A 26,794-nucleotide genomic window follows, 5' to 3' on the forward strand; every position below is an offset into this window, starting at 1 on the left:
CAAAAATTTTTTAAAAAGTTGAGCAAAAATAAAAATTAATTGAGCATTTAATAAGACCCAAGAATGGCATGACATGCTAGGGAATCAGTGATGAGAAAGACATAGTTGCTGGTCTCATAGAGCCTACAATCTAAAAGGATGAGAGGCAGCAATTAAATAAAAATACAGTAAATTAGAATTAAAACTTTGATAATTGATAAAGGACAGGGTGCTATGAAATGTATGTGTTAGTCAAGGAAAGCTTCCTCACAAAATGACTTTTGAAATTAACATTGAAATTAATCAGTTGATGATGGAGGTGGAGAGTGCACCAGGCAGGCAAACAGTATGTGCAAAGGCCCTGAGTTGGGAATAAGACTGGCACATTTGAATTATTGAAATAAAGTGGCATCATGCTGAGAAGAGTCTGCAAAGTACCATGAAATAGGAGACAGGAGATCTAGGCTGGACTTTATAAGCCATGAAAGGATTTTGATCCTTCTTCACAGAGCAATGGGAAGTCTATAAGTCTATCTATGCAGGGCTGTGAGATGATCAATTTGTCCCTTTTAAAAGACCATTTTGACCTCTGTGCATGAAATGGACTGTGGTGGAACAGAAGTGGAATTGAGGGATAGATGAGTGGCACTGTAGTAGTCAAAATGATGGTGGACTTGTCTAGATAGAGGTGGTAGAGATAGAGACCCAAGAAATATTTAGGAAGTCAAATCAACAAGACTTAATGATTAACTGGCTGTGAGGGGTGAGGAAGAGAAATGTTGAGGAAGAGAAATGTTGAGGAAGACTCCTCTGTTTCTGATTTGTGTATCTGTTGAGAAGAGATGTGTTTCACAGAGGTAGGAACCCTTGAAAGAGGAAGAAAATGTCAGCAGTTCAGTTTTAGAGATGCTCAGATTGATATGCTTTTGAGATATTTGAGTGAAGATATGTCATGTGCAGATGCTCAAGTGGGAGGTCCCTTTTAGAGATAGAAGTTTAGGAATCATTATTTATAGATGACAAGGCCATTTATACATGACATACCCAGGATCATCCAGAGAAAGGATTTAGATAAGCGGGCATAAGTCAAAGTTCTGGAACATGCCAATGCTTAAAGGTTTTCTATAAAAGGAGGAGCCAGTAAAGAAGACTGAAGAAGTGGCCAGGGAGAGAAGAGAGCCAGAAGAAGATAGATTCACTGAAGGGAGGGTTTCAAGGAGGAAGAAATGGTAAACAACATGGAATACATCTGATATGTCAAGGAAGATGAGGTTTGAAAAATGGCCATTGGATTTAAAGCCTTGAAGGTCATCGGTGACCTTTGTGAGAAACACTTTGGTGGAGAGCTTGGAAAAACCTAGTAGATTAGAGCCTAGTGGACAATGAGGACATGGAGACAACCTGGGTAACTGACTGTTTTTGGAAGTTTAGCCATGAAGGGGTAGTGTATGGAGGCATAAGTGGGACCAAGAGAGCATTTTCCTTGGATATGGGAGAGATGTACCATGTTACATGCCAGTGCAAAGGATCCTACAGAGACAGAGATGTTGGGGCCACAGAAGAGAAAGGGATAATCAGTTGTATAGCTTCTGAGAATGCACAAAATGATGAAATCTGGAGACCAGATGGAGATGTTCACCTACAGGGAGGGAAGTCCTCTCCTCTATATTTTAGGAAGAGGAGAGATGAGTTACTGGGTGGATACAGAGCTAGACACTCAATTTGGTGGTGGGAGTGGAGGGGGTTATTGTTTAGTGGAGTAGGGAATTAGTGGAGGTATTAATGACCTGGGAGTTCTGTCAAGGTCTGAGAACAATAGTGATAGGAGGGGCTGACGCAAGCAGAATGCCAGGGGGTGGTTGTCAGATAATAAGGGCTTAAAATTGTCCTTTTGGAGATGAAGTTGTGTATGTATGTGGGAGTGGCTGACTGGTGTGGAGAGGATAGGCCATGGTGTTAAGGGGGTTATACATGTGACCATGAGACTCACGAAATGATGGCAGATTGTGGTGTATGGAGAAGGACTGAAAGTACAGTGCCAAAGCCTTCATTGAGAATGGGCATAACTAGGAATCTGCCTGTGACAAGGATGCATGGAAGATCTTGATGTTGCTGAATGGAACAGGAGCAGGTAAGGAGGCAGAAGAATTATGTCTTCTATGAAGTGTCTTACGTGGGAACCCAACCCACTCTGGGACAGGGGCAGGAGAGGCTAGAGAGAAATGTGTGAGCCAATAAGAGAATTGTGTTGGCCTCTTTATTGATTGGCAGACAGAGAAAACCACAACTAAATCTCTTCCAAGGTGAAGCACACAGAACTTTATAACTTTCTTTCTTACTATCACTGTTGGCCAGAATATAGTTTGTATTTGGAAAGCCTTTACTCCTATGTTAGGGGAATTTTGGTCATGGTGGCTGGACTGCTGCTAGCAGGAAAAGTACAGCAAGGGAAGGGAAGGTGCAAGTTCCTGAACGCGTAGGATACAAAATTCAGTGATGGAGGCTGTGTAGGCACCAAGCCTGACAAGATGTCACACAGCAAATGACTCTAGAAACCGTACCTCCGATCTTGGCTACTGGTAAAGTTAGGGGAGATGGTCTTTTTATTTTTGTGCTGCTGGTTAGGTCAACTTACCTATAACACTGAGTGATATTGTGTCACTGTGCTGGGCCACTAGGCCATTGTTGGCCTCACATGAGTAGTTTCCAGAATGTTCTGCAGTCAGAGAGAGGTTGAAAGAAGCTTCTCCTCCAGAGGGGGCTGAGCTGCTCCCCAGGGTGACATCCTCATGATAAAACCAGTACAGGATTGGGGGAGAGCCTCTCAGGGCCTCACAGTGAAGCTCCAGCAGGTCCCCCACCACAGCCTGGGCCCTGGGAACCCTGAGGGTGAGGATGGGGCGAGACACTGGAACTGAGAGAGAAAATGAGTTAGGGACACATGTATTTTTAAAATTAAAAATAGCTCTTTGTCCTAGCCAGAACAATCAGACAAGAGAAAGAAATAAAGGACATCCAAATTGGTAAAGAGGAAGAAGTCAAACCGTTGCTGTTCACTGATGACATGATTGTATACCTCGGAAACCCTAAAGACTCATCCAGAAAGCTCCTAGATCTGATAAATGAATTCACTAAAGTTTCAGGACACAAAATCAATGTACACAAATCGGTAGCACTGCTATATACCAACAGTGACCAAGCTGAGAATCAAATAAAAAATTCAAACTTGTTTATGACACCTACAAAAAATAAAATACTTAGAAATACGCCTTCACAAGTAAGTGAAAGATATCTATAAGAAAAACTATAAAACACTGCTGTAAGAAATCGCAGATGACACAATCAAATGGAAACACATCCCATTCTCATGGATGGGTAGAATCAATATTGTGAAAATGGCCATCTACCAAAAGCAATCTATAAATTCAATGCAATTCCCATCAAAATACCACATAACTCTTCACAGAACTAGAAAAAACAATCCTAATATTCATATGGAACAAAAAAAGAGCCTACATAGCCAAAGCAAGACTAAGCAAAAAGAACAAATCTGGAGGCATCACATTACCTGACTTTGAACTATACTACAAGGCTATAGTTACCAGAACAGCACGGTACTGGTATAAAAATAGACCGGTAGACCAATGGAAGGAGAGAACACAGAAATAAAGCCAAATACTTACAGCCAACTGATCTTTGATAAAGGAAACAAAAACATAAAATGAGGAAAGAGCACCCTATGCAACAAATGGTGCTGGGATCATTGGCAAGCCACATGTAGAAGAATGAAACTGGATCCTCATCTCTCACCTTACACAAAAATCAACTCAAGATGGATCAAAGACATAAATCTGAAACCCAAAACCATATAAACCCTGGAATATACTTAAAAAAACTCTTCTAGACATTGGCTTAGGCAGAGTTCATGGCCAAGAACCCAAAGCAAATGCAACAAAAACAATAATAAATAGATGGGTCTGAATTAAACTTAAAAGCTTCTGCACAGCAAAAGAAATAATCAGCAGAGTAAACAGACAACCCATAGAGTGGGAGAAAATATTCACAGACTATGCATCTGACATTGGACCAGTATCCAGAATCAACAAAGAACTCAAACAAATCATCAGGAAAAAACAGTCACATCAAAAAGTGGGCAAAGGACATGAATAGAATATTTTCAAAAGAAGATACACAAATTGCCAGCAAACACGTAAGCATGCTCGACATCACTATCAAGGAAATTCAAATGAAAACCACAATGTGATACCATCTTACTCCTGCAAGAATGGTCATAATTAAAAAAACAAAAAATAATAGATGTTGGCATGAATGTGGTGTAAAGGGAACAGTTTTACACTACTGGTGGGAATGTAAACTATTACAACCACTGTGAAAACAGTATGGAGATTCCTTAAAGAACTAAAAGTAGAACTACCATTTCATCCAGCAATCTCACTACTGAGTATCTACCCAGAGGAAAAGAAGTCGTTATATGAAAAAGACACTTGCACAAACGTGTTTATAGCAGCACAACTCATGATTGCAAAACTATGGAACCAGCCCAAATGCCCATCAATTAAGGGGTAGATAAAGAAAATGTTATATATATGCATGTGCGTGTGTGTGTGTGTGTGTGTGTACACTATGGAATACTACTCAGCCATAAAAAGGAACAAAATAATGGCATTCACAGCAACCTGGATGGAGTTGGAGACCATTATTCTAAGTAACTCAGGAATGGAAAACCAAACATTGTATGTTCTCACTTATCAGTGGGAGCTAAGCTATGAGGATGCAAAGTCCTAAGAATAATATAATAGATTCTGCAGATTCAGTGGCAGAGTGAGAGTGGGGTGAGGGATAAAGTACTACACACTGGGTTCAGTGTACACTGCTCTGGTAATGAGTGCACCAAAATCTCGGAAATTACTACTAAAGAACTTACTTATGTAACCAAACACCACCTGGTCCCCAAAACTACTGAAATTTTTAAAAAAATGAAAAACCCAGCTATTCATTTAATAAAATCAAACTTTACAGAATTATCTACGTAAAAATAAAAAGTTTTACCATTTTCTTTATTTTTTTCAGAAATTACTTCTGTTAAGTATTTGGTGATACTTTCTAGATCTTTTCTATGTATAAGTACACTCATAGACACATAAATAAATACATTAAAAGCACACACATGCATGGGATCACAATAACATACTTGTCTACAACCTGCTTTTTCCCCTTAGCAATATATTATGGGCATCTTTCTGTGGTATTACTTAAAAAACTACATCACTAACTTTTAAAACTCATCTTTATTAAAGCATAATTTACACACAATAAAGTACAACTTTTACATTTACAACTTGATAATTTTGGAAATATATTACCTGATTTTATTTTATTTTATTTTATTTTATTTTATTTTATTTTTTTGAGTCAGAGTTTCACTCTTGTTGCCCAGGCTGGAGTGCAATGGCGCGAGCTCGGCTCAGCACAAACTCCGCCATCCGGGTTGAAGCGATTCTCCTGCCTCAGCCTCCCGAATAGCTGGAATTACAGGCATGCACAACCATACCCGGCTAATTTTGTATTTCTAGTAGAGACAGGGTTTCTCCATGTTGGTCAGGCTGGTTTTGAACTCCCAACCTCCTGCCCGCCTCGGCCTCCCAAAGTGCTGGGATTACAGGCGAGAGCCACCGTGCCCAGCCTACCTGATTATTCTTAACAATGACAAAGTATTCCATTGTATAGATATTCTATAATAGATTTAAGCATTTTCCCATTAATGGATGTTTGGGATGTTGTTGTTTCTTAAATGTCAAGTAATGCTGTGTTAAGTAATTCTGTAGATATATTTTTGTATATTTACACATGCATTTCTTAGGATAAATTCTTAGACATGGGATTTCTGGGATGAAGTATACAAACATTTTAAGTAATAACATATAATGTCAAATTGTTCTTCTAAAAGACTGGACCTTTTAAAATACAAAAGTACAGGCAACCAAAGCAAATATTAGACAAGTGGGATTACACCAAGCTGGAAAGAATTTGCACATCAAAGGAAACAATTAACAGAGTAAAAAGACAACTTATAGAACAGGAGAAAACATTTGCAAAATATATGTCTGACAAGGTGTTAATATCCAGAATATATAAAGAACTTAACAGGAAAAAACCAAACAAGCTGATTAAAAAATGGGCAAAAGACTTTAACAGACATTTCTCTAAAGAAGACATAAAAATGGACAACAGGTACATGAAAAAATGCTCAATATCACTAATTATTGGGGAAATACAATTAAAACGCCAATGAAGTATAACCTCACTCCAGTTAGAATGACTGTTAACAAAAAGTCAGAAGAAAACAAGTGTTGGTTAGGTTGTGGAGAGGAAGGATCCCTTACATTGCTGGTGGCATTGTAAATTAGTACAGCCACTACAAGAAACGGCATGGAAGTTTCTCAATAAAATAAAAATAGAGCTACCATATTATCCAGCAATTTCACTGCTGGGTGGATATTCAAAGGAAATAAAGTCACTATGTTGAAGAGATATCTGCACTCTCAAGTTTATTGCAGCCCTGTTCACAATAGCCAACATATACAAGCAATCTAAATGCCCCCCAGCAGATGAATAAATAAATAAAATGTGGAATATATACACAATGGAATAGTATTCAGCCATAAAAAATAATGAAATCCTGTGATTTGCAGCAATATGAAAAGACCTGGAGGATGTCATATTTAATGAAATTAGCCAGGCACAGACAGACTGATACTGCATGATTTCACTCATATTTTGAATCTAAAAAAAACAAAGTTGATACTATAGAAGCAGAGAATAGAACTGTGGTTATCAGAGACTGGGGAGGGGAGAGGGAAGAGGAGGATAGGGAGAAGTTGGTCAATGGGTATAAAGTTGTAATTCAACAGGAGGAATAAATTCTGTTCTATTGGACAGTAGGGTGATGACGGTTAACAGTCAGTTATAATACATTACAAAAAAGCTAGAAGAGAGGCTTTTGAATGTTTTTATTCCAAAGAAATGATAAATGCATGAGATGATGGGTACATTAAATATCCTAATTTGATCATTATATACCATGTATATGTATCAAAATATCAAAATGTACTTCCATAAATATATATAATTACAATGTGTCAAGACGAAAAGGTTGAACCAATTGACACTTGTAATAATGGTGTGTGAGAGTTTCTATTTCCTCTTTCCCTGATCATTTATGATCATATCAATGCACAGGTTTATTTTTATTATTTATTTTTTTGTCAGTCCTAACATCTATGGTTGCGCCATCCGAAGAATTCACTTGTTCTCTCCTATGTGACCCTACAGGCTACTAGTTGGTTTTCCATGGAATTTTAGTGAGGTATAAGCCATTAATGATAAGTAACTGTTGACAAAGTATTCAGAAACGATTTACAAAATGGACATTTTGAAATCTGTCACCAATTTTTTAAAACTGTCCATTCTTTTTGAATTGTGAAATAATTCACAATTTACTCTGAAATAATAATAATCATGAGAAAATGATTGTTCCTTTACTTCCTCTCCTTCTTATGACTAACTGATTTTTCTTTGTTACATTTTTTTTTTTTTTTTGAGACAGAGTCTTGCTCCGTCACCCAGACTGGAGTGCAGTGGCGCAGTCTCGGCTCACTGCAAACTCCGCCTCCCGGGTTCACGCCATTCTCCTGCCTCAGCCTCTCCGAGTAGCTGGGACTACAGGCGCCCGCCAACACGCCCGGCTAATTTTTTTGTATTTTTAGTAGAGACGGGGTTTCACCGTGGTCTCGATCTCCTGACCTCGTGATCCGCCCGCCTCGGCCTCCCAAAGTGCTGGGATTACAAGCGTGAGCCACTGCGCCCGGCTTGTTACATTTTTTTTTTACATTTTCAGTGTTCATAATAGTTACTTTCTATTCTGTGACCATAATTCTCACAGTTGATTAGCCTTTGTTTCTACATCTAAATCAGTGGTTTCCAATTTTGTCTACACAATACTCTCACTTGAGGTTGTGTCAAAACATATTGATTCTGTGGCCCCATCTGTGAGATTCTGAATTGAATTAGTCTGGAGAGGGGCTTAGTAATGTGTCTTTTATAAAGGTCTTTGATGAGTCTAATGTGCAGCCAGGGTTGAGAGCCAGTCATAATGTGGTTTCCTCATTATGAGTCTTTTATATTCATTTACATCTTGTTGGGCTAGATTTTGTCATTAGGTGGTTTTTCCAGAAGGCTTAGTGCATTCTCAGTTTCCTGAATCCCTGTATTTTTGATGATGCCTTTTTGATATAAAATTTTCAGTTATTATTCGTCCCTCGCAGGTCCAAGTCTGGACCTCCTCTCTCTTTGGTATTGAGTGTGCTGCAAAGTCTAAGACTAACTTCATATTTTTCTTTCTGAGATGACTGCTTTTTTCCCCATAATCATATACACATATATATTTTTTTAACCTCAAAGGTCAATAACTTCATAAACATATATGTTCTGATCTACATATTCAAGTTTTCTTTACTTCTCAACAATTTCTACTACATCTTTGAGCTTCATTTTACTCCGGTTCAATTTTCTCAGGGTCTCCATTTTAATTATCCACATAACTGGATAACGGGGGGGGGCTCCATTGTCTGATTTCCATATTATAATTTTTGCCTTTATTTCTGTATCTTTCTACTTTGTATTCTGTATTGTTTTCTCAAATTGGTTCTTCATTCAATTAACGGTTTTCAAAGGTATCCATTCTATTCTTACTGCTTCAAATTGGTATTTCATTTATAAAATAGCTTTGTTTTTTTTTCCTCTTAGGCTTTGCTAGATGATTTTTAAAAATCCTCTCTTATCATCTTGTCATATCATCTGTCCACTAAATTACAAATGTTGACTGAGGACCTACTGTGTGCCAAATACTAAGTAGGCACAGGGATGTTGTGGAGACCAAGATGGATGAAGTTATGTTCTCATGAAGCTTACATTCTACTGGCATTAAGGGTGACAGTCAAGGAACAGAAAATAAAGAGGCTTAAGATGCTGCTAAATATGAGAAGAAAGCAAAACATGGATAAAAACATGGTAATGGGATACAGAATGAGTGAAGTCTAGAAGCTTCCTAGATAGATTTGGCTCTGACTTTGGAGTAGTCTCAGAACATTCACATTTTAAAAATAACCTCTTTACTCAACAAGTTATGCTAGGGGCATGTCTGACACATCAGGCTTAAGATTTTTCTATCATACAATTTTGCTTCTCTGAAAAGAAAATAAACTTTCCCCCAGTTTCTAATAAACAAAGATTCAAGTAAAAACAGAAACAGCTTAACTCCTATAATGACACCAAATCATACACATACAATTTGCACACGTTTGTTGAATGTATGTCATACTTCAACAATAGTTTTTTAAAATAATGCAATAAAATGATACTGATTTTAGCGGGTTAGGAAACAAGAGATCATAAAAACTCCAGAAGTTTGAGGAGCTGGTTCCTAGGGAGCCATTTCCCCCTTTGTTCACCAGCAGTTTTCCCCAAATCTACCATAAGATTGGAAATCCTTTGGAGAATTTAAGGTCTTGACCAATATTTATCTATAAGACTGTGCTTGTAGCTAAGTTTATATGTAAATGTCAGTAGAGAAGTAGGACACGCTCTGTGCATCAAGAAAAATTGGCATACTGTTAGAACATACAAGGAATGAGGAGAAAATACAATAAATAAGTTCATTTGGTAAAAGCTGGGGAATCTACTGAGCTGTTTTAGGGGTCTGGCTGAGCCAGGACTTATGAGGACTGAGAACCCCTGCTAGTTAGTTGAGGAGGAAGCCAAGAAGCGGATTAAGTTGACTAGGGGAGGAAACTGGACAGTGCAAACAGATTTTTAAAGGAATGGGTGAGAAAGAACTCGGCCAGGGATGGGTGATTGGCAGGAACCCAGCACTTACCAGTGACAAAAAGGCTCACCGCCTTACTGCGCTGGGGACCAAAGCCATTGTCAGCTGTGCAGTAGTAATTCCCTGAATGTCCTTCAGTCAGAGAGAAGCTGAAGGACACTCTTCCCACAGAGGGTGTTGAGCTGCTCCCCAGGGGCACGTCCTCATGATAAAACTGGTATAGGATTCGTGGGGAACCTCTCTGGACCTCACAGTGAAGTGTCACAGTGGCTCCTTCAAAAGTCAGGGCCTCAGCAGAGTTGAGGGTGAGGACAGGAAGAGACACAGGGACTGAGGAAGAGAAAAATTGAGTCAAGATTTGCTTTTGCCTCTTACTGTAGATTTCAACACTTGGCCAGTGCAGATGCCCAGTCTCCAGTCCAGGATCTCCAGGCTTCACCTACCTGGAGGGCAGCCAAGCAACTTCTCAGGTTTCTCTGACCAGCAGCCCTCCATGCTGATCTTTCCCTATCTGTTCATTTTTCCAGCAGACCAATAGTCTCTTCTTCTCTCATGGCTCCTCTTGTAGTGTGATCTGCCTCCCTTTTGCAGAGGAGATGATGCTTTCAAGGAAGAAATTCCTTGTCTTGCCACCACCAGACTCACTTGCACTGCTCCTCACTTCTTCCTGCAACCATGCAGGCTTCCCTGCAACCATGGAAGAGCCACGCCTGGCCTGCCCAAGGGGGATTTTCCTATGTCTCTTGACCTTGTGCACATCTGCCTCTGTCCTAAACATAAAGTCCTTACCTCTTTTGGCTTCTTTCAAACTACATTTTGGTGTGTTTAACTATCTCCATATAAGAAAAACTATCAAACAATAGAAAAACAACCTTATTTGTATTTGAAGTTCCTCACAGTTGGTTTCTCCACTTTTCTGTGGACAACCTTCTGGAAGAAGTGACCTACATTTATCATCTCTACTTCTTTATCTCATATCTCATATGCATATTCTGTCCATTACAACTCGGTTTTTACCCGCAATAATCTACTAAAGCTGATTTTTCATGTTTATGAATGTAGTAATGATGATAATGATAAATACAAAAAAGATATTTGTTATAATGACATTATAGTGCTTTTAAGTTCTGGTGTGTGTATATTTGTCAGATGTAATTTGTAAATATCTATATGTATAAAGACACTAAGTTAATCATCAAAACAATTCAATGAGGTGGGTACTATTGTTGTCCCTATGTCACAGATGAAAATACTGAGGCCCCGAGTGGTTGAGTCACACAGCTAGTAATTGAAGAGGCAGCAGTCAAACCCAGGTATTCTGGTTCTAGTCTGTGTTCTTCTGCCAAAGGGTACTTTGTGGCTAAATTCACTGGATGTGACTCAGTTTTTTTTTTTTTTTTTTTGAGATGGAGTCTTACTGTGTCACCCAGGCTGAAGTTCAGTGGCATGATCTCAGCTCACTGCAAACTTTGCCTCCTGAATTCAAGCAATTCTCCTGCCTCAGCCTCCCGAGTAGCTGGCGTTACAGGTGACTGCCACCACACCTGGCTAATTTTTGTATTTTTAGCAGACACAGGATTTCACTATGTTGGCCAGGCTGGTCTCAAACTCCTGACCTCAGGTGATCCACCTGCCTCAGCCTCCCAAAGTGCTGGAATTACAGGCATAAGCCACCTCTCCTGGTCGTGACTCAGTTTTTATCTTTCATCATCTCTTAGCTTTGCCTTATCCAAACTGGCTCACTATCATCTGCTTAGAACATGTTCTACCCTTGGTGACAGTGGGGCACACTCTCATAGTGAGTGCCTTTTCCCTTGGCCAGAGTCCTTCCTTCTCATGTCCCATTTCCTCTACTGGGACTAGACTGGGGGTTCTGTCCAGCTGGACACTCCCTTGTTGTGCCCCCTCCTTCACTCCTGGCTGCTCCTCAAACAGGTTGGTCTATGACCTGATCCTCACTGTACTGCTGGAGTGGTTTTCCCCAACATTTAAAACCTTCATGGAGCCCAGATTGCCCTGCAGAATATGGCTCAATCCCTTACTCTGCTTCTAAGTAGGTTCTAACGATGTTGTCTTCCCCAACCTTATCCTGCGGTTCTCTACTGTTCTGTCTATGCTTCAGTCATCAAGAACTGACCACTCTCCAGTTCTTTGAAAGTGTCTTCCCTCCCTCACCACAATCCTCTTCTCCATCAGGTCTCATCTTGTTGCGGGAAGTCAGGGACCCTGAACGGAGGGACCAGCTGAAGCCATGGCAGAAGAACATAAATTGTGAAGATTTCATGGACATTTATGAGTTCCCCAAATTAATGCTTTTATAATTTCTTAAGCCTGTCTTTACTGCAATCTCTGAACATAAATTGTGAAGATTTCATGGACACTTACCACTTCCCCAATCAATACCCTTGTGATTTCCTATGCCTGTCTTTAGTCTTTACTTTAATCTCTTAATCCCATCATCTTTGTAAGATGAGGATGAATGTCACCTCAAGACCCTGTGATAATTGCGTTAACTGCACAAATTGTTTAAACAAGATGAAATCTGGGCACCTTGAAAAAAGAACAGGATAACAGCAATGTTCAGGGAACAAGGGAGATAACCTTAAACTCTGGCTGCCTGTGAGCCGGGCGGAACAGAGCCATATTTTTCTTCTCTCAAAAGCAAATAGGAGAAATATCGCTGAATTATTTTTCTCAGCAAGGAACATCCCTGAGAAAGAGAATTCGTCCCTAAGGGGAGGCCTCTGAAATGGCCGCTTTGGGGATGGCTGTCTTATGATCGTAGCTAGGGGATGAAAGAAGCTCCGGTCTTCTGTAGTGCTCCCAGGCTTATTAGCACGAGGAAATTCCCGCCTAATAAATTTTGGTCAGACCGGTTGTCTGCTCTCAAACCCTGTCTCCTGATAAGATGTTATCAATGACAATGCGTGCCCGAAGCTTCATTAGCAATTTTAATTTCACCCTGGTCCTGTGGTCCTGTGATCTCACCCTGCGTCTATTTGCCTTGTGATACTTTATTACCTTGTGAAGCATGTGATCTCTGTGAGCCACACCCTATTTGTACACTCCCTCCCCTTTTGAAAATCACTAATAAAAACTTGCTGGTTTTTCGGCTCAGGGGGCACCACGGAATCTGCTGACATGTGATGTCTCCCCCAGACACTCAGCTTTAAAATTTCTCTCTTTTGTACTCTGTCCCTTTATTTCTCAGACCAGCTGACACTTAGGGAAAATAGAAAAGAACCTACATGAAATATCGGGGGTGAATTTCCCCCGACATCATCTCAAATTCCAAGAATTGTTTTCTCACTTCCCAACTCAGATTGGCTTGCCTTTCATCTGCTCCTGCGGCCACCAGGTACTTCTAAACTTAGGTTGATGTTTTCTCTATAACTTGTCTGCATTTGCTATTAGCCCCTATGAACTGTGTGGGCAGGGCCAGGTTAGTGTAGTCTTAGATGCATCCTTAGATATCAGTATAGTCTGGTCCATGGAATATATGCAATCAGCATTTATTAGGTGAAGAAGTGGGTCATTGAATAGGACTTTAAACATCTCTGAGTGTATTTGATCATGATGTCCCTGTCTCCACTTTCCTTGGGCCTCTGAATGTTAGGGGTATTGTTCTTTTTCTATATCATTTGATGTCTCCCCCTGGGTTCCCTGGTCCTCTTCTTTATAATCACACACATCCATGTGGGATGGACTGGATTCTTGCTTGTCTTCCAAGCTGGTATTATTGTTTTACAGGAGAGGAAACTGAGGCCGCTTCCAGGACCAACCAAGACTGGACTCTCTGTCTCCAGTATAGACCGAAATCACACTGTCTCCTTCAACACTGAACCTGGCCATTTAGCCACACATGGATGGTTCAAAACTGAGATCCAGAGCTCAAAGGAAACCTTTTTGATGTCATAACTATTTGACAGCTACCTGAGTAGCCATGAGGGCGTTAAGCCAAGCAAGCAGAGGTTAAGCTGTCTCCTGGCCTGCCCCCAGCCTGCTGCTGTCTGTGCCTTTCTTACCTAGTGCCCAATCAACCCTAAAAAAGGCTTGAGCAAGGGAGACATGTTGGATTAACTGTGATCCAGCGACTTGTCTTTGTGTCTTACATGACTTTGCATCCGGTTATTCATTGATGTCTGATGTTAACTGGACAGGGGACATTTCTGTGCTCCTGAGAACTGAGTCTGAGTCTATATCTACTAATTTAGTAAATGAAAATCAGGCATCTGGCAGATCTACAGGACAAGTGGAGAGCACGAGAAAAGCAATTGGCTGCTCAGAATTTGAGGAGCAGGGAAAAGAAAGCTGCTGCATCATTAGGCAGGGTGGGAAGGCACCCAGACTGCAATGGGATGAGGCTCAAGGAGCAGACAGCTGGTTCAGTGAGCTAGAGAGTGGAGGAGGATATTAGGTTGTTCCAAGAAAGAAACAGAGGATATTGGAAGGTACATGCTGACTTCTGAAGGGCTGGGTGAGAGAGGACTCTTGGCCAGGAGTGGGTGATCGGCAGGAACCCAGGGCTTACCAGTGACGGAGAGGCTCACTGCCTCACTGCGCTGGGGGCCAAAGCCATTGTCAGCTGTGCAGTAGTAGTTCCCTGAATGCTCTGCAGTCAGAGAGAAGCTGATAGCCACTCCTCCTGCAGAGTTCGCCGACCTATTCCCCAGGGCAGCATCCTCGTGATGAAACTGGTACAGGATGGGGAGTGAACCTCTCTGAGCTTCACAGTGAAGTGTCACCTTGGCTCCCTCAAAAGTCAGGTCCTCAGCAGAGCTGAGGGTGAGGACAGGATGAGACACAGGGACTGAGAGAGAGAAAAAATTAGTCAAGATTTGCTTCTGCCTCTTGCTGTAGATTTCGTAAAAGGAAAATAAATCTTGGGAACCCCAAATCGCTAAGCCAAAGGGAAAAGTCAAGCTGGGCACTATTTCAGGCAAACCTGCCTTTTATTTTATTCCTTAATAAGATAACTTCAAAGACTTTTTTAAAAGCTACATACCTCCCTCAAAATTTGTCCACTGAAATATTTCTTTGTGGGCCCCAAGATCTTTACCCTAAAATAGTTCTGTTTTAAATGGTTCTGTTTTACTCTAACAATGTAAATTGATAGCTGATTTTCACAAGTGCAGGACAAAAGACAGAACTTTAAGTCATTCCTGCTTACAGGAGACAAATGCATATCTGATTGTTTCCCTGACTTAAAAATGCAGACTCACTGGGCTAAAGGAAGACAGAAGTGACTATTCCTCTGCCCCTCTCTCAGATGTAAATTGTGTATTCTGCTAAAGGTTGATCAAAGACTCAAAAGAATGCAACTGTTTTTCTGTTATTTACACATACTTTTTAAAAAATTTCTTCCTTTTTCTCCAGTATCTTCCCTTTCACCTTTAAACATTGAAACCCTCAAAATCATCTTTGGAGAAGGCAGGGAGCTGAATCTGGGGCACATGTCCTTAGCCATGGCAAAATATACTATCCAAATTGACTGAGACCTGTCTCAGATAGTTTTTGGTTCACAGATTCAATGTTTCACCTATGCTGATGTTCAGTCTCCAGTCCACAGGCTCCACCCACCTGCAGGGTGACCCAGTCACTTCCCAGGCTACTCTCACCATCTCTCCTGTCCTCCATGCTAGTCATTCCCTATCTCTTCCTTTTCCATCAGATCTCTTGTCTTTTCTTCTTTCCCAGCTCCCCTTATTGTAGGACCTGCCTCTCTTGTGCAGAGCTGTTGCTCTCAAAGAAGAATTCCCTTGTCTTTCCACTAGAGGAACCACACCCTTACCTACACCATCTCCTCACTGCGTACTGTGCCCGGAAACTATGGAAAAGCCCTCCTTGGCCTGCCTGGGGGGATTTTCTTGTCTTTTCATCCTTGTGCACACCTGCCTCTATCCTAGATAAAACGTTTTTACCTCTACTGGCTTCTTGCAAACACCATTTGCATGTGTTTAACCCTCTCCATGTTAAAAAAGAAAAACCATCAGACAATAGAAAAACAACCCTATTTGCATTTGAAGTTCCTCACAGTCGGTTTCTCCACCTTTCTGTAGTCAGTCTTCTGGAAGAAGTGACCTACCTTTAAATCTCTACTTCTTTGTCTCATATATCATATGCATGTTTTGTCCATTACAACTCGGTTTATATCCCCAACAATCTACTAAAGTGGATTTTCATGTTTTGGAATATAATTATGATGATAAAGATAAAAATAATAAAATAGATGTTTGTTATAATGACACTATAGTGTCTTTAACTAAGTTCTGTTGTGTGTGTATTTGTTGGATGTAATTTGTAAATATTGATATATAGAGAGACACTAATTTAATCATCAAAGCAATTCATTGAGGTGGATACAATTGTTGCCCCTATTTCACAGATGAAGATGCTGAGGACCCAAGTGGTTGAGTCACACAGCTAGTAAGTGAAGAGGCAGCAGTCAAACCCAGGTATTCTGATTCTAGTCTGTCTTCTGCCAAAGAGTACTTTGTGGCCAAATTCACTGGATGTGACTCAGTTTTTATCTTTCATCATCTCTTAGCTTTGCCTTATCCAAACCAGCTCCCTGTCTTCTGCTTAGAACACATTCTGCCCTTGGTGACAGTGGGGCACACTCTCACGGTGCCTCTTGCCTCGACCAGAGTCCTTCCTTCTCAAGTCCCATCTCCTCTACTGGGACTGGCCTGGGGGTTCGGTCCAGCTGGACACTCTCTTGATGAGCCCTCTCCTTCACTCCTGGCTGCCCCCCAAACTGGCTGTTCTATGACTCGTTTCTCACTGTGCTGCTGGAGTGGTTTTCCCCAAGATTTAAAGCATTCATGGAGCCCAGATTGCCCGGCAGAATATGGCCCAAGCCTTTACTCTGCTTCTAAATATGGTCTAACCATACCTTCCTCTCCAACCTCATCCTACCTTTCTCCACTGTTCAGTCTGTGCTGCAGTCGTCAAGAACCGACTGCCTCTCCAGTTCCTGGAACATGTCTTCCCTCCCTCACCACAATCCTCTTCTCCTGAAATGTTCCCACTCATCCTCAGGTCTCAACTCACACATGAGTTCTTCCAAGAAATTTTTTCTCACTTCCCAGCTCAGATTGGCATGCCTTTCCATCTGCTCCTGCAGCCACCAGGTACTTCTATCCTCAGGTAGATCTTTTCTCTATTACTTGTCTGTTTTTGCTATTAGCCCCTGCAAACTGTGTGGGCAGGGCCAGGTTAGTGTAGCCTTAGATGCATCCTTAGATGTCGCTACAGTCTGTTCCATGGAATATATGCAATCAGTGTTTATTAGGTGAAGGAATGAATCATTGAATAGAATTTTATACATCTCTGAGCATGTTTGATCATGATGTCACTGTTTCCACTTTCCTTGGGCCTCTGAATGTCAGGGACACTGTTCTCTTTCTACGTCATTTGATGTCTCCTTCTGGGTTCCCTGGTCCTCTCCTTTATAATCTCACACATCCATGTGGGAGGGACTGGATTCTTGCTTGTCTTCCAAGCTGGTATTATTGTTTTACAAGAGAGGAAACTGATGCTGCTTCCAGGCCCAACCCAGACTGGACTCTCTGTCACCAGTATAGACCCAAATCACACTGTCTCCTTCAACATTGGACCTGGCATTCAGCCATGCATGGATGGTTCAAAATTGAGATCCAAAGCTCAGTGGAAACCTTTTTGATGTCATAACTATTTGGCAGCCACCTGAATAGCTCTGAGGGCATTAAGCCAAGCAAGTAGAGGTGAAGCTATCTCCTGGCCTGCCCGCAGCCCACCATTGCCTGTGCCTTTCTTACCTACTGCCTATCAACTCTAAAAAAGGCTTGAACAAGAAGGACATGCTGGGTTAACTATGATCCAGCGACTTGTCTTTGTGTCTTACATGTCTTTGCCTCTGGTTTATTGATTAATGTCTGATATTAACAGAACAAGAGATACCTCTGTGCTCCTGGAAATTGAGTCTGTGTCTACTGAGAATAATATAGTGAATGAAAATCAGGCATCTGGGGAGCCACAGGACAAGTGGAAAGCACAAGAAAAGCACTTGGCTTCTCAGAAATTGGGGGCGAGGGGATAGAAAACCGCTGCACCATCAGGCAGGGGTATGAAGGCACATAGACTGCAATTCAACGAGACTCAAGAGGCAGGCAGCTGGTTCAGTGAGCTGGAGAGTGGAGGAGGACATTCAGTTTTCCCAAGAAAGAAACCGAGGATACTGGAAGGTATATGCCGACTTCTGAAGGGCGGGGTGAGACAGGACTCGGGCCAGAGGTGGGTGATTGGCAGAAATGCAGGGCTTACCAGTGACTGAGAGGCTCACAGCCTTACTGGGCGTGGCACCAAGGCCATTGTCAGCTGTGCAGTAGTAGTTCCCTGAATGCTCTGTAGTCAGTGAGAAGCTGATGGATGCTCCCCTTTCACAGCGGACTGACTTGTGCCTCAGGGGGACACTCTCATGATAAAACCTGTACAAAGTGCGCAGAGAATCTTCCTGGGTTTCACAGTGAAGTGTCACCTTGGTTCCCTCAAAATTCAGAGCCTTTTCAGGGCTGAGAGTGAGGACAGGATGAGATGCGGGGACTGAGCAAGAGAAAAAATTAGTCAAGAATTGCTTTTGCCTCTTACTGTAGATTACAAGGCATGGCCAATGCAAATACCCAGTCTCCAGTCTCCACCCTTACCTTGCTGCCATCAGAACCACACACCCTTACCTGCACCTGCTTCTTGCTCCTTCCCTCTGCCCTATGACTATGGAACGTTGCACCTGAAGTGTCCAATTATTCTGAGTCTTCTTTCCTATTCCTGTTCATTTCTCCTTCACTTGCATTGGCCTCAGGGATTTATTTGCTGTTGATAGTTTTTCCTTAAAGATTAGCATAGTCTTCTAGAGCTTTTTCTTCTGCTCCTAATCTCTCCCTTGGCTCAGACTGACCTTCTTTCTCAGGTGAGAAAACTGAGTCAGGGAGAGACTAGGAGACCTGCCTGTGTAGGCTGTTTTCAGGGCCAGCCAGGGCCAGAGTTGGTGTCCTGACTCCTAGTCTGGTGATGACCACATTGTCTCCTTAGAAGTGAGCCTGGAGTTTGCCATGAGTGGAGGGGTGACACAGGGATCTACAGAAGCTGTTTTTCCCTCATCACTGTAACTACCACAATAGCTTTGAAGGAAGGATGGTGCTGTATACTAGTAAGGGAGGTGATGTAATCTGGCATGCATATTTATACTCATAACTAGGGAATGGTAAACCTCCAGACTTACGTATTTGGAGTAACTATGATGTTGCAACCTGTTTTTGTATCCTACGGGAAATGTCAATAAGTAATGTTAATTGGGACAACAGATACCTCTGTACCCCAGAGTCATAGAGCTATGCCACAGCCCATGCCTTATCCCTATGGGACTAGAAGAAAAAAAATGATGTCAGGGAAAAGAACCCTGTGAGAGAAAAGAAAGAATTGTATTTAATGGCATTGAAAGAAAAGAAAAATAGACCTTTCTTTTCTTGGATTTTCCTGGGTCTAAGATCTTCTAAGATGTTCACAAGAGTAGAGGTCTCTTTGCTTGCACAACTCCCATTCTCATAGGTACGAGTTTTTTCTACAGAGACTGGTGACCCAAGCTGATATGCAGTTCTGTCCCACTTTTCCAGCCCTCTCTGCAGCAAATCTCAGATTCCACCAACACTTACTCTGCACCTGTATCCAAGATCTCGGGCTGTTAGATATGATGCCGTAAGGCGTTGTTGCTGCCTGACACCAGTAGAACCCTGAATCTTTACTCCACATGGCAGTAATCTGGAACTTCGAGGACAGACTGCAGCCTGATCCCAGGGTCTGGTCATCTCTGAAGAAGCAGAACCGGAGCGTGACATCTGACCTCTCTAGAGAGAGCTGGGTCTCACAGGTCAGGGTCACTGGGCTCCCGCTGATGGGCTGGAAGGAGCTGGCTCTCAGCACTGGACGTGTAAATGGCTCTAGAAAGAAGAATCACAACAGTCCCAGAGCAATGAGGCTGGAACTGCTTTGGAGAAAAACACACTTCAAGCAGCAACACATCCAAAAGCAGGCAAAGAAAGGAATGCCATTGATCCTTAGCTTCCTTCAGCCCAAAGCACTACTATACTTCCTCTGGTCCTTGCAGGAATGTGCCCTGTGGTTTAGTGGTATTCCAGTCCACCCTTTTCCTCCTGTTCTATCTCTACGACCCCAAGGAATCTCCTTTTGACCAACTCACTTAACAAAATAATGAACACTTTACCTTGGACTTGGATTTTGACTGTGTTGGAAGAAACAGGGCAACAACTTTCCTTGTATCCAGTACAGCGATATGCACCATTGTCCTTGAGACTTGCATTAGGAATATGGAAGTCAGTTCTTTTATTAAGGAATGCCACGACATCATCATTCTTGTAAATAGTATTATTAAGTGTTACTTCCGCCTTTGCCCGGCACCTCAGAACCACAGGGTCTCCTTCAAACACGGAAAGTGGAGCTTGCAGGATCAGGGAAGCTATGAGAAACATAACAGAGTTATTTGGTTTATCCTATTGTTTCCCCTTTCTTTTCATTGTTTTTCCAAGTAGATTTTATGTAAAAAAAATGGGTTGGGAAAAAGAACTCTTAAAATAATTATCATTTCTTTTTTTCTGATTTAAAAATGAACACATACACTTGAGAAAAGTTGAAAAGCAGAAATGTAGGTAAAATCACCTACCATCTCACCACCCATATTTCAGTATATGTTTTTCCCATTTTCTCTTCCACTTTCAAGTACTTGAGAGCTCATGTGTATTTCTTTTATGGAATAATAATAATATTTGTAGATTTGATAACTTTCCTTTCATTTATTATGCTATGAACACTTTCCTATGTCATTAGTATCATTATTGAACCTGATTTTAATGTTCACAAAGTTTTCCTTCACTGGCAGTAATGTAATTTCTTTAATGAGTTTTTTTTTTTTTTTTTTGAGACGGAGTCTCGCACTTTCGCCCAGGCCAGACTGCAGTGGTGCTATCTCGGCTCACTGCAAGCTCCGCCTCCCGGGTTCATGCCATTCTCCTGCCTCAGCCTCCCGAGTAGCTGGGACTACAGGCGCCCGCCACCAAGCCCGGCTAATTTTTTGTGTTTTTAGTAGAGACGGGGTTTCACCGTGTTAGCCAAGATGGTCTCGATCTCCTGACCTCGTGATCTGCCCACCTCGGCCTCCCAAAGTGCTGGGATTACAGGCATGAACCACCGTGCCCAGCCGAGTATTCTTTTTTTAAATCATGTTAAGGTCTGCCATTTTCAGGGATGGATATCTATGATTGTTTCAGTAGGCAAATTCTTAAGAGAGGGATTGTTAAGTCAAAGAATTAAGCATTTTTACTTATTCCTTGCTAGTACACTGCTTCCACTACATTAAAAAATGATATAACTTCAACTTCAAAACAGGCGGCTTTAGGACAAAAAAGGAAATATCTCTTCCATTATCTTTCTTTCTCTGTGTATTTATCTGCCTATGCATTATCTACCCATAAGTATGAACAATTCTCCTGCCACTTATTATTCCAAGTAAATAATATGACTTAAAACTATACATAGACGCCAGGCGCAGTGGCTCATACCTGTAATCCCAGCACTTTGAGAAGCTTAGGTGAGCAGATCACTTGAGTCCAGGAGTTCAACATTACCCTGGGCAGCATGAGGAAATCCCATCTCTACTAAGAATACAAAAATTAGCCAGATGTGATGGCGGGTTCTTGTAGTCCTACTTACTAGGGATACCGAGGTGGGAGAATTGCTTGAACCCGGGAGACGGAAGTTGCAGTGAGCCGAGATAACACCACTGCACTCCAGCCTGGGTGACAGAGCGCAACTCCATTTCAAAAAACAAAACAAAACAAAACCAAAAAACTATACATAGATTCAGGAACCATTCAAATAAATTAGTCCTCAGACTTTCTGGTACTGGAGAAGCCTGTAAAAAATACAAATTGCTGGACCCCACTTCTATGGATTTCGATTGAATAAGCATAGGTAGGCCCTGAGTATCTGTATGATTGATAAGCTGCCCAGGCTTTCTGACTCAAATCAAACTTTAAGAACCACAAGTTTAGAGACATTAATCCACTCAAGTAAAAATTCTAATCATTTTAGTGTTTAAAATTAAGCAGCTAATCCCATTCCCTGTCTGGTTGCATTCTGAGCGTTTTACTCTCTCTGTCTTACCACGGTGTGAAATAAAATTGTCCACTCATGAAGGGTCTGAGGTAAACTGTAATAACAGCTAGAGAGAAACATGGGCTGAATTGATTTCTAAAGTTGGTGCGTCTTTCACGCTCTCTCACCTGAAGAAAAGTCCAAGTGCACAGGGCTACTGAGATCAGAGCCCTGGGCCTGGCATCTGTACTCTCCAGATTCCTGAACCTCAAGGGTATTGTCTGGGGTTTCTCTTGGTATTTCTTTCCCAAGGTACCGATGGTACCATTTTGTTTTCTGTGGTGAGTAGAAGCGAAATCCCTTGCAAGTCAGAGTCACTCTCTCTCCTTGAAAGACTGTGGTCCATGGAGGCTGGAGGAAAATAACGGACCGGTGTGTCGTTGCTGAAGAGGAAAGAGAAAAGGAGTCTGAGGTGCAGGCTCCTGCAGGCCCAGCCTCAGGGCCTCCTGCTGCATAGCCTGGAGGACCTGGGTTTGGAGGATCTGAAAGAGGTCCTCTGGGAGGGTCACTGATAGCTCAAAGCTCCCTGTCAGCCAGTGGCCCTCACCTCACCCAAGGGAGAAATTGCCCAGGGGATGGCAATGAGCAAAATGATTTCAGGAGAGTGACACCAGCAGGATTCGCCATCAAATATCACAGTTAGGTAGCCTTACATGGAAGTGGGTCCCAGAGAAAATCAACGCTGCCCTGTCATTTCATCATGTTCATACACTCATAAGAAACTCCAAAGGTTATGTTAAAATCACAATTTTGCACTTTCTCTAAGAGAATAAATCATATTATCTTAAGATTTGTCCCTGAGAAAACTTTGAGAGCTCAACTTACCTAACATCTTCATTTTGTAGATGATGATTCGAATGCCCAGAAGAATCCCATCATAGCTAATTGTGTCAGAGCAAGGAAGGGACAAGTCACTTACTGGCATCCAGAGGTGACCAGGACAAGGTTACAGCTGGGGCCACTGATTAGGACATGGAGAGGGGTTGTAGAGGGTTCTTGCTATTCATGGGTTCTCAATTATCCACTCTGAGCCAAAGGAATGGCTTTAAGAGCCAGAACTAATTAAATGTGGAATGCAGATAACTTGTCTTCTCCCCATCTCCCCTTTCTGTGCCTTTCTTTTTTGTAAGGACCCAGTTGTTGGATGTCCTGGAGGATTTTACTCCAAAGTGTAGAGAATGCAGCATTCCTGCTGGCATCAGCACAGTGGGATGTTTTCAGGGGATTTTTCTGGCTCGCTAATGGAGAGGATCCTATCCTGAGTCCAGTATGCTTGCCATGGAGTTGAAGATGTCCTGCCTGGCCAAATGGGGTCTGTTGGCAATAACAGTAAATGCAGGGCTTAGCAAAGGCCAGGAGCTGCTTGGGCAGCTCCCCTTCCCCCAGGGAGGATCGGAGGGTGACCATGGAGCCATCCTGGCCCTTGGGCGATGCCAAAAAATCAGGCATCACTTTCAAATCCCTGCTGACCTCAGCAAGAAAACAGGAGATATTAGAGAGCTCAGGCAGCCATCACAAATGTTTTCTATTTATTAGGAAGAGACACTCTTAACCAGAGACGCTGAAGAGCCAAAGACAGGAGAACTCACCAAACTGTCCACTGACAGGAGCTGCAAAAAATAAGAGCCAGAGATGAGCACAGAACCATGATTATTTTGTTTTAAGAAAATAATCCTTTTTTTTACCCATGCATGTATTGCTTGTCCCTTTAAATAATTCATTTAAAAACTCTAATAATTATTCATCAAATGTATATATATACACATATATATACACATATATATACATATATATGTACATATGTTATATACATATATATATATGGCATGGTATTTGGACTTTTACAATGAATTTTAAAAATGGTATCTGCCCTCAAAAAGTTGACTAGTGGAAAAACAGAAACACGATTTAAAATAATATAACACAGGGTGTAAGTGCAATAACAGAGATACACATGGGGTATGTTGGGGGCAGAAGGGCCACCTAGTCCAGTGTGTAGGATATATGTGTGTGTGCATAGAGTGTGTGTTTGTGTGTACATGTGTTGAACAGGATGGGTGGATCCTTGAAGGTACCTGAAGGAGATGATACTTCACAAAACTGTGAGTGAGAATATGCATCTGCAGGTGGATGTTAGCATTTGTGTGTGGTGAGAGGCGATGGGGAGGGTAATCAAGGTAGAAAGGGCACAGAAGTGGAGAAATGACATTGGGACTCAGGAGTTGGGAGTGTTGGGGGAAATAAGACCAGAGAAGCATGCAGGGCCTGAGTAAGTGGTTCTAATTTTATTATAAAAGTCATAAGGAGTCATGGAATGGTTTCAAGGAGGAGATTGACAAGGTTAGAATTTCAAACTTTGATGGAGCCCTCTGTCAGTGGACAGAATTTAATGGGACAATATGAAGCAGGAAGACTGATTGGAAGGCAGGGCAAGGAAATGGACATGAATTAAGCCTCCCTTGGGCACCAGACTCCAGGCTATACTCTTTTCATGAGATCATTGAATCCAAGGGCTTGCTGTCATCATGCCTAATTTTTAAACAATCAACTGATGCTCAGATTATTTAGATCTGATGCTCAGCCCAAGAGATGGTAATGTGTAATTTTTGTCAGAGTATTTATGCAAATTATCTTCATTATCTGCTTGTTTATTTTCCCTTCTCTATAATGCAAGCTCTATGAGACCTAGGACTTTTCTTATGTTCACCATATATCCTCCAGGACCTATAACAGTGGCTGGCATGTAAAAGATATTCCTTTAATATTCACTAAATATATTTTTGTTGTATAAAGAATTAATTGAAGAACTAGGTTAATAATATAGGGGTAGAAGGATAGAGATTTGAGAAATGGGTAATGAAGAGAGAGAGGACACAAAACTGGCAGGTTTATCAATTGAGTAGATATTCTGCATATGGGTTGATTTATTTATTCAACAGATTTTTGGAATGCCAATCATACTCCAGAGCAAGGCAATAGAAATCCAGGAGTGTGTGAGAGACACATCATCCCTGTCCACATGAGGCTGTTGGAGACTTATCCAAACTTAAGTGTTTTACTGAGAACACAAATTATTCACCATTCACCTGAATATTTCGGCTTCCTTGCTCTTTGCATTGTTTTAAATGAAGCTAATATTTTTGTGAGTGGTTTCTTTATGGTCTGCATTTACATAGGTTATTTCCTATAACCATGCCAATAATCCTATGAGGTAAGCACTAGGATTAACCCCATTTTGTAGACCAGGAATCTCGTAGCCAGTAGGTGGCAGGATGAAGTTTTGAACCTAGATCCTGTTTGACTCCAGAGCCCATGTTATAAACTTTGCCCTCTCATGCCCAGGACCTGGCCATTACCCACATTGTGTGGGGCCACACTGAGATGTGTTTCTGCTTCAGGAATTACAGTCCATGCACCTTCCAACTATGAGGTCCTCTTTTCTTATATCATTCCCGCTCCATTTCTGCTCCTCTAGCTCCTACTCACCTCTAAGTTTCATGAAGTCTTTACTAGCTATTTTGAATACAGTTTATTATCTGCCTACAGCATTCATTGGTAACTTTGCCTGGACAATTATTTAACTGGGATCTTGTTGCATAGCTGCTTGAAGGAAAGTACATTAGCCTTGCTGGAAGCCCTTCTATGTCATGACTTTCCAGAACACAGACATAGTGTCTCCTGTGGACTCTTGTTGTTCAGCACCTGGTACAATACTGTGCATAGATATTACTAAACACATTTGCTGAACAAATAAATAAACATATTTAATTCTAATATTTAAACTTTAGTAAAAATCAACCAGTTCGCACATATGAGTTGATAGAGACTTATGCACACCCACAGGGACAAAGAGAAAGTCATGTGCTTTAGATTTATCCTTGCTTTGTCCACCTACTCCTCTGCGACCTCCTCCACTCCATGTTCTTAATCAGCCAATTGCTGCAGTGGTTTGCAATTATGTGCAAGAGAAAGAGCTATCTTTCCCCTTAGAAACCTTGCGCTCTCATGCTCGGGGCCAGGATCTGGCCTTGTCATACAAGGAATAAATACATCTCCTCTGCAGAGAGGAGAGTAGGCTCTTCTATGAATAAGACAATATGAACAAACGAACATGAAACATTTTCTGGACTTTATGAAGTACTTTTTAAAGAAAAAAAATGAAATTTTAATTGTCATGGTTACTGTGGTTTCCTACTCTGTAAGATTGAAAATTCCTTCTAGCTGTGACCATTTTCTTTGGCCCCAAGAGAAAGTCCTGAGCTACAGAGTAAAGTTCAAAAATACAGTCTCCTAATGTAGGAAAGATTCTCTCAGCAGGGCCTGAGCCCCAAGAAAGGACCAGGCCTGTGGTGGAGAGAGAAGCTGTCCAAACCCCACCCAGGGCCCATGGTGAGCCCTTTTACTCACCCAGGACCAGTAATATCACCCACAGCAGCATGAAGACCTGGACCACCAAGGGCTGAGATCAAAAGAGAAGTTTTCTCAAGTCCAAAACAGTTCTGGACTTGATCTTACAGTCAGGACACTGCACACCAGCTCTAAGGAGCACATCTGCGAAGCTGCGCTCTCAAAAAGAGCAGAATGCATTAGTGAATTGAAAAAAGGAAGTGGGAGTACCTGTCTTCAGCTACTAATCACAGTTTCCTACCCGATGATCAAAGGGAAAAAAAAAAGTTAAGGTTTTAAAAAATCAAATACCCTTGACCC

The 26,794-nt window shown here is 41.6% G+C and overlaps 1 protein-coding gene across 6 annotated transcripts in view; it reads right to left on the reverse strand.

Annotated features, from left to right (window-relative positions):
* The window catches only part of FCRL5 (Fc receptor like 5), a 38,331-nt gene extending 11,634 nt beyond the window's left edge, over positions 1 to 26,697 (reverse strand). For 4 of the 6 annotated variants that reach the window (XM_063624910.1, XM_063624911.1, XM_063624907.1 and 1 more), the window contains exons 1-9: positions 26,495 to 26,691; positions 23,677 to 23,697; positions 22,216 to 22,470; positions 20,142 to 20,393; positions 19,573 to 19,857; positions 18,188 to 18,466; positions 14,415 to 14,693; positions 9,935 to 10,213; positions 2,615 to 2,893 (exon numbers count right to left, since the gene is read on the reverse strand). In XM_063624910.1, coding sequence (XP_063480980.1) covers positions 2,615 to 2,893; positions 9,935 to 10,213; positions 14,415 to 14,693; positions 18,188 to 18,466; positions 19,573 to 19,857; positions 20,142 to 20,393; positions 22,216 to 22,470; positions 23,677 to 23,697; positions 26,495 to 26,525 — 1,960 coding nt within the window. In that variant the 5' untranslated portion in view covers positions 26,526 to 26,691. Of the gene's footprint in view, positions 1 to 2,614; positions 2,894 to 9,934; positions 10,214 to 14,414; positions 14,694 to 18,187; positions 18,467 to 19,572; positions 19,858 to 20,141; positions 20,394 to 22,215; positions 22,471 to 22,912; positions 22,969 to 23,676; positions 23,698 to 26,494 lie in introns of all 6 variants that reach the window. The other 2 variants (XM_063624908.1, XM_063624909.1) reach the window with 2 other exon arrangements.
* Between the last annotated feature and the right edge of the window lie 97 nt (positions 26,698 to 26,794).

This window comes from Symphalangus syndactylus, chromosome 12 (assembly GCF_028878055.3).
Source record: "Symphalangus syndactylus isolate Jambi chromosome 12, NHGRI_mSymSyn1-v2.1_pri, whole genome shotgun sequence".
In the NCBI taxonomy this organism is placed as follows: domain Eukaryota; kingdom Metazoa; phylum Chordata; class Mammalia; order Primates; family Hylobatidae; genus Symphalangus; species Symphalangus syndactylus.